At 35.1% G+C, this 8,142-nt stretch overlaps 1 protein-coding gene across 1 annotated transcript in view; it reads right to left on the bottom strand.

The window, feature by feature from the left end:
* The window catches only part of LOC102680713 (insulin-like growth factor-binding protein complex acid labile subunit), a 13,254-nt gene extending 8,253 nt beyond the window's left edge, over positions 1 to 5,001 (bottom strand). The window contains exons 1-2 of the mRNA XM_006618732.2: positions 4,377 to 5,001; positions 1,042 to 1,210 (exon numbers count right to left, since the gene is read on the bottom strand). Of these exons, the coding sequence (XP_006618795.1) occupies positions 1,042 to 1,210; positions 4,377 to 4,777 (570 nt within the window). The 5' untranslated portion in view covers positions 4,778 to 5,001. The remainder of the gene's footprint in view (positions 1 to 1,041; positions 1,211 to 4,376) is intronic.
* Positions 5,002 to 8,142: the final 3,141 nt, after the last annotated feature.

The raw sequence follows: 8,142 nt of genomic DNA on the forward strand, positions 1-8,142 counted from the left end.
GGCAATCGTAAAAAAAAATTCTCATAAGTAGTACGATTCGTCTGGGGAACGATTGACGGACAATTCTGTGCACGTGGCCAGTCACGTGCGCGACAAGCGCCAGGGAAACCCCACCAAGCTCTACTAGCTGTCTTCCTCTCTTCGAGATGAATTGTTCGTTCGTACGCAGGTTACAAATATATCATGAAATCACGCATAGTGTGCAAAACGTATTTAAAAGAAATTATCCTTCTATCTTATTGATTTTGTTACAATGAAAAAAAGTAAGAAAAAAAGTAAAAAAGAAAAATAAACGAATAAAAATGAAAAATACATTTTCGATCGGATGATTCTCGTATAACATCACGTAAATGTTCAACGTGCCGATCTGAAACTATTTTTATATAATTTATAATTTATTTATTTAATATCTCTTCCGTATCTCTTTATATCGTATTAAAAATAATAATATATATAAAAATAATAATAATATACGAGAAATTTTCCTCGTGAACAGGAATCGCTGAATGATGAATGTTCGCAAACGCTCGATCATTCGGTGCGAATCAGATCAGACTTAATCGGTTCGATAAATGCATATCTTTGCAGAAATATTGGAACGGTCAAAAAAGGTTATGTCAACTCTTATATATTGATCATATATTATGACGTATTTATAATTTATTTTCTTCCTGTTTATAAACTGTTTTGATGTTATCACTACCGGGTGATGATATTTTTCCATTTACCTTCTCCATTCATATTTTCCTATAAACATTTTATATAAGATATCGAGAGAAAATAATTCAGATAATTGAAACAACCGGTATTTGCGAACCGTGATCAATGCGTCAGGGAATCTCAACCACGTGTTTAATATTTGCGCATAAATGATTGATAAATACCAATGATATATGTGATTCAAAGTTCTTATGCGTCTAGAAGTGCACAAGAAAACTTCGATTCCTGAACACGTGTCTCGATGCATTTATATATTCAACTCGCGAGGAAGAAAACTAATAAAGGCAGTGATGAAATGTTCTTATGAATACTCATGCATACCTTAAAGTCATCCGAGTCTATACGATTTATCCGATTTCTGCTGAGATCTAGGGTCCTCAGTAAAGATAGATGAGACAGAATATGTCTTGGTATCGACGGTACTTCGTTATCCGCGAGACTAAGATATTGCGTTCTTCCCAACCCCGCAAAAACTTCACCATCTACGAACCTACAAAACATGAAGTTTCTTTAATTCTATTGTGCATAGATCTATTATAATTAAACTTCTTATTATGCTCAAGATCGTTATTTTCGCATCAAAATCATACATCATAGGGAAATAATAATTCAGATATTTACAAGGCATACGCATTGCACTGCAATTCAATTGAGGGAAACGTTTATCATAATCGAATGAGAAATTTCATTGATCGAAGAAATAATAAATTTATTCGCAACAATTAATAATGCAGATATTATTTATAAAATATGAGTTATTTTCTTGAATGGCGTGGAAATATACTTTATCAAAATAACTTCGTTTTAAGATTAATATCTTGAGATAATTAAGATCGTTGGAAACGAAAGAATAAAAATTTTCTTGTCCTCGAGAAATTTGGAATATCATTTGTCGATAAAGCGTTATCATCTTACGTACAGGCGAACAACATATGGCCCTTGAAAACACATAACTAACAAGCGATATACAATCAATCCTCAATTATCTAAAGTGAAGCGAAGTTATCGCTTATTGTCCTAGTCACGGATCAACAAAATGGGCTTATATTTTTCCTTGATATTCGAATTAAGGAAAAGGATTGTTATACTAAATACAAGATATAAGAACGGTTATCAAAGCGTTTAATCATTTGTATTTCGACAAATTTCCATCATGAATCATTAAGTTGTAAAGACCCCTCCGATAAAATATAATTTTTTTAGTTGTTCTAGAAAGCTCATATCTTTCCTCATACGATACAACTTTTATACAATATATATATTATTTTCATTATATATACATTATATATATTTTTTTTTTCATTAAAATTATTACAATTATAAAAAAAAATAACGTACGAAACTTTTATAAAAATATTTGGCTTACAATATCTATTGCATGTCATATCTCATACTTCATATTTCAAAAAAATAAAGCATCTATTCCTAGAAAGAATAAATAATTCATTGAGTATCATTAAATAGTAATTAAATATAAAAATTTAATTAAAGAAACAAAAAAGAAATATTTAACCTAACGTTTCTATTTTTAAAAATTTCTTTTTTTTTTTTTTTAAATAATTGAAATTGTCACACAATCACATTTCTAGAATTGTATAAATCTTTATCAAGGCATGCAAGTTCAAAACGAATGGACCAGTGAAAAATTTAACTGTAAAACCAAAGATGAGACACGGTCATTATCGTTCAATTATTCACATAATGTTGGCTCACAGCATTTCGTTATTTAATTATTCCAAGACGATAAGCGCAGGGCTTCTTCTTCTTGATAACTCATTCGAAGAGGTCAGGCACGATTAAGATTTCATTCTCGCGCCCATAGCTCTGCCTCTTTTTCTATCTTTCGCGAGGAACGACGACGATTGATGATTGTTCGTCCGACGTGAACTTTCGTTTTTTCTCATCTGACCAAGTATCAGGACAATCAAGGAAGACCAGTGCTCGTTCATTATGCCCATTTGAAGAGACAAAAGGACGATATTTGCATATTAATTAGAAACAAAGAAATTCTCGCGATTTTTTCATACATTCATTCTTCAATCGATAAATTGACGATAATTAACGATCGATGAAATCTCTCATCGACTATATGATGTATATAAATACATTATTTTTTTTTCTGTAAAGCAATTATTTTTTCAAGGACTCGTAACAAAGACATGAATATTACCTTTATAATATCTTTGTTCCATTGTTTCTCGAATCTTAATAAAATTTGATACATTAATTCGATATAATGTGAGAATTTTTTGGATATTGAAACTTTTATTTTTATGCCTAATTATCGACGTATTATTTAATATTTTATCTGAACAGAGTATAAAATATAATGTATAAGCAAATAATATCTTTCAAAGATAAATGAGGACAAAGATTATAGTAATTATACTCAACGTATACAACACGTGCATTAGAATTAATGTATTGTAAATTGAAGGCCATTTTGCGGTTATTTATAATTGCAAAACGCATCATAATTTTATGAAATATTTTACATTTCATTTCTCGAATGATTTGAATAGAATTTTTCCATTAAATTTAATTGTGAAAAATTTTTCATGTATAATTTTATCAGAATCTAGAATCGTTTCTTTGTTGCCTTATAAATGTCTTTATTCGCAACATCAAATGGTGACCTTTTGTGAACAGATTGTTGCTTGTATCGATAATGTATACGATACATTTGTAAACGTGTTTTTTTATGAGTTTCGAATGACAAATACATGTCATAAATTTTCTGTTATCCTTTCTATACACACGTTCCTTGAATTTCTTTCTTTTCACGCTTACAATTCGCTTATACTTTATACTTTACGAAAGTTGTGACGACATTTCGTAAGTGATTAAGGAACTTTATGGTCAGACAAGCGGGATGTGGTCAGACGACACGTTAAACATGGATGCGTGAAGTCAATACTATAATAAAATTTAAAATTTTTCGATTAATAAATTTTATAAAATAAAATTTCTTATTGATAATGTAATAAAACATCGTGATATTTTTAATCCACATACATTATCCGAAATTTTTACAACGGATTCATCTCGAGAATTGAATTTTCACCTAAAATTATTCTCACGAGGAATGAATTGCGCAGATAAATTGGATAAAAAAAATAATAATAATAATAATAATAAACGAATAAATAGAACTTCTAGGAACGTGATCATTGCTCGATCACTGCAAACGCGTTGTTAGACGTAAACGTGGCCTGATATCATTTATCCACGGGTCATTATCGGCGTCACACGATTTTCTTCATCCACAATGGAAGAGCACGAGGAATTTCCATGATTTTACGTCTTTCACGTATTGAGGAAGATACCTTGAAACCGCGAGGTCGCTCAATGAGCGAAAACGAATTCATACATATCGCATTCGTTATACTTGTTTGAGCAAACTATAACTCATACAACGTGCTTCTGAAAGGAAAAACATTCAAATTCCTGAATGATAAAACGTAAGTGAAAAAAAAATTTCACAATATCGGGATAAGAAAAAAAAAAAGCGATTAGAGTAATTAGAAAGAAATATACAGACGAGGAACACGTAACGAAACAATGATTTGTCCCTTCAGAAAAATTTTCACGCCTTCTATTCTACAACTGATAGATACAATAGCTCCCGTTCGATGCAGGTAAACTTACACACTCACCCTAGTCGATCGTGATTCAACTCGAGTTTCGTGATGGACATCCGCAGCTCTTTAAAATCGTGCCGCGATATATCCCTGAGATTCGAATGCGCGACACGTAAGGTAATCTGTTGTTCAGCGGTGAATTTGCCCCTTAACGCCCCTGCCACTTGCTCGAAAGAGTCCATTTTCTCGCACACGACCTCGATCCGTTCTCCATGGCCTCCATGGTGGCCGGCGTTGTTAACGGTTGCAGTAGCGACCGCGGCAGCCGCTGCAGCAGCGGCAGACTGGCCCGGGTTGATAACGGAACTGGAGAACTCTTCCTGTCGGCAGGTGCACGGGCTTATCTCGCGGCGAACGGCACAATGGAGGCTCGTGCTAGCCGCCAACCCTAAAAGCGTGTAAAGCAGCCCTGACATGGTGGTTCGAGTGTCAAAACACGGCCACGCTGATCACCATCCAAACGGGCCAGTAGAAAGGTCCGCGCTCGTCGACAGAGGTGATCCTTCCCCGCTCCGCAGGGACCATGCGCACCCCCTTGATACCAACCACCTTCTACCGATCCTTGCCCACCTGTGTCTGTATCTGTCTCTGTCACTACCCTATATATTCCACACTCACACCGCCTCTTATTATTGATATAATATCCAAGTTACACGACACAATATTAAGATAATTTTATAATCACTAGATAAATAAATAAAGAGTGTTGTTCACTTATCAAATAAAAGCGACAGACGAAAGGAATCGATATCAGTTTCATTCAAACTTAGAATTCAAAATTGGATTAAATTTTCGAGAAATCATTGGTGGATCGGAATAAACGGATCAGAAAAGAAAAGTGAACGGTAACCGATCATTCGATAACAAATAAGGGTTGTTTCTTTTTTTTTTTTTTTTTTTTCAGGTTATTAAATGTTATTGAATGGCTCACAAACGACACTTGGTCACTCTCTTGTTCACCGATAGATACCAACTCTAGACTGACACTGGCCGGATACGACTGACAGCTACGTATTATCTACACTGTCGCGATCCACACCCCGACGGGGTATATATATTCACTGCTGAAACGCGGGTGAAAGCTGGCTGCTGTGTATCTATCTCCGTTTTTCTCTCTTTCTTTTTCTCGTTCGTGCCGGACACGAAGGAGGCTTATCGTCGCCAATGGGCCCTCCTCTTGGCGCCACGAACGCGGCAACGGCATTAAGCCGCGGCGCGCCGCGCGAGACTTACTTATAGTCACAACGTCGTGCCGTGGCGCGGCGCGGCGCCGCGCCTCCGGGAGGGACTCCAACTCCTCTCAGGACTCGTACATTATGTGCGTACACCAAGTGGATTCCCTCTTCTTTTGCCTTCTTCTTTCGTTTTCCCTTCGTTTCTGCCTTTTTATTGCTTACCGTTGATCTATTTGTCGCTTGTGTTTCCGGTCGCTTGGATCGGCAACCGGAAGTCTCCACACGTGAAACGTACACGAGTACACTTCCTCAGTTTCGTCCTACAACTTCTGTCGGGCGTAAGCCTAGAGAATAGACGATATCCTCGTAAGTCCTCTCGATTATGATAGATATTTAACAATATAGATAATAGAAAGCTTCTTTCGACTCGTCCCATGATTCACGAATATCGATTTCCTTTCCTTTTAAAGAAGATCCAGTGCACGTTTCTCACTAAGCGAGACGGCAAGAAGCATCGTCAATCTCTCAATGCTGGCGCACTGCATATGCAAAGGCGTGTTTGCACCGATAAGAAGAGCATTGCTCAACTTTTGACCTTTGCTTAGCCGCTTCAGGGTTCGTAGGCTGAAAGAAAATACCAGATAATTCGCTCGTGGATCCCTATCTTTCTTTTCACTCTTTCTCCCTCTCTCCTTGTCTTCTGCTCGTTGATATCTTACCCTCTCTCTTCCTTGTAGTCTTTCTTCCTCTATCTTAGTAGCTAGTAAATGATACGTACGATCGACAGTCGGACCTAATAAACAATTGATACTATGAAACATTTTGAACGATGTAAAAACGCGTTATCGTTACTCGAATTACATACATTTTCAAGTTTTTTTTTTTATCTTTCTTTGGTCCATAACACCGGTCATTTTCTCATCTGATAGTAGACGTTTTTAATCCCGACTACTTCGTACGCGATAACATTAATACCAGGTGCTTATTACACTCTGTGTGCATATGCAAATTTATACACGACGTACTTATTAAAATTACATGTAAGCAAGATGTGTTTAATTGCATGATGCATTAATACGATATGCAGGATAACTTCTTTATCATTAAATGAATATCTTCTATTTTTATTTATTTTTTTTTTCTTTTACTAACAAATTTGTCAATGCAACGAGATCGGCATCACCCTTTCCTTCGAATCGCATTTTAGAAAGCATGGCTAAGCGCCATAGGTATCCCAGAAGAAGAGAGGGAGGATGGATTTTGAGGTAGGTGAACTGCCAAGAACGCTCTTGGAATGTTGGTTCGGTGAAACTTGTACATTTTCATCGCTCTCTTTTTTTTTTTTTTTCTTCTTCTTGTTATTATTATCGCTCTGTTGTTGTGTTGAAGTTTGAAATATGAAAATCGTTAATATATCATCTACTGGTGGTCTCAATGAAACCTATACCCTTGTAGTAATCATTTTACTTGTCACGATTAATTTGAAAATAAATAAAGTAATAGGAATATTTCTGAAAAGTTGATTCAGATCGTAACATACATTTTTCATCATTTTCTTCTTTATTATCTTCCATGAATAAATCATAAAAAAAAAATGCATCTAAAATATAATATAATTGAGTAAAATTAATTCTCATCGTTTCACATCATTATCTTATTGTCATACCTCGTATCATTTTTGTTGACACACTCAATTTCGCGAGCTGTTAAAAAAGTCCTCTTGATCCCCTTATAGATGTTATCGCTTGCGTTGTCGCGATGAATTTCGAAGCAGTTAGGAACGCTACTGGAATGTTAATCCGTTCAAGTTCTCGGTTTCCTTTTTCTCGTTTTCGTCATCCTCGCCGTTATCGTTTTTGCTGTTGAGCTACTAATCTTTGTAAATGTTAAAAAGTTAGCAAGGACTGACACGACTATCAAAGTATGTGTCAAGTTGGTACACGTGTCTTGTCTTTTACATGATATTTTAACACGGTTCACGATCCTGCAATTATCTCAGTAACAATAAGTATTGCTAATGTTAGGCGATAATTATTCTTGTATTATTTTTTTGCTTCCCTAATTTGTTAAATTATACAATATTTTAATCGCATTGTTAATTTAATAATCCTTATATTAAAATAATCAAAACACTTTTTTTAATAAATGAGAAAAAAATCTCTCGATTTGAAATTCATACTTCGTTCGTTTATCGAATTACAAATAGTAGTGATTATAAATGATCTTTCAATGCTATCTTTCGTTCATTGTAAACCAATACGGATTAATTACCGACCTCAACGATCAGACATCTCTTCGTGGATCATTGAAGCAACAGTAAATATCTGACAGCCCGCGTGCCTCTCGTATTTTCACCGACCGGTTTCTATGAATTCCATTGACACGATGTATCATCGCGGTTTTCCTCCATGAGAGAAGAAAGAAACTTCTGGGCTTATTTTTCGCTTCACTTGCATCATTAACATGTTCCATGAATATGTCGTGCTCTATCTGTCAAACACACTATACATATATATTCCACATATGGAACTTGCCTTGACCACAAAGATAAACGAGAAAATACTCGAAGAAGAAGTTATGCATAAAATATATATATATATATATAT

The sequence above is a fragment of the Apis dorsata genome, unplaced genomic scaffold (genome assembly GCF_000469605.1).
Source record: "Apis dorsata unplaced genomic scaffold, Apis dorsata 1.3 scaffold_371, whole genome shotgun sequence".
NCBI lineage: Eukaryota > Metazoa > Arthropoda > Insecta > Hymenoptera > Apidae > Apis > Apis dorsata.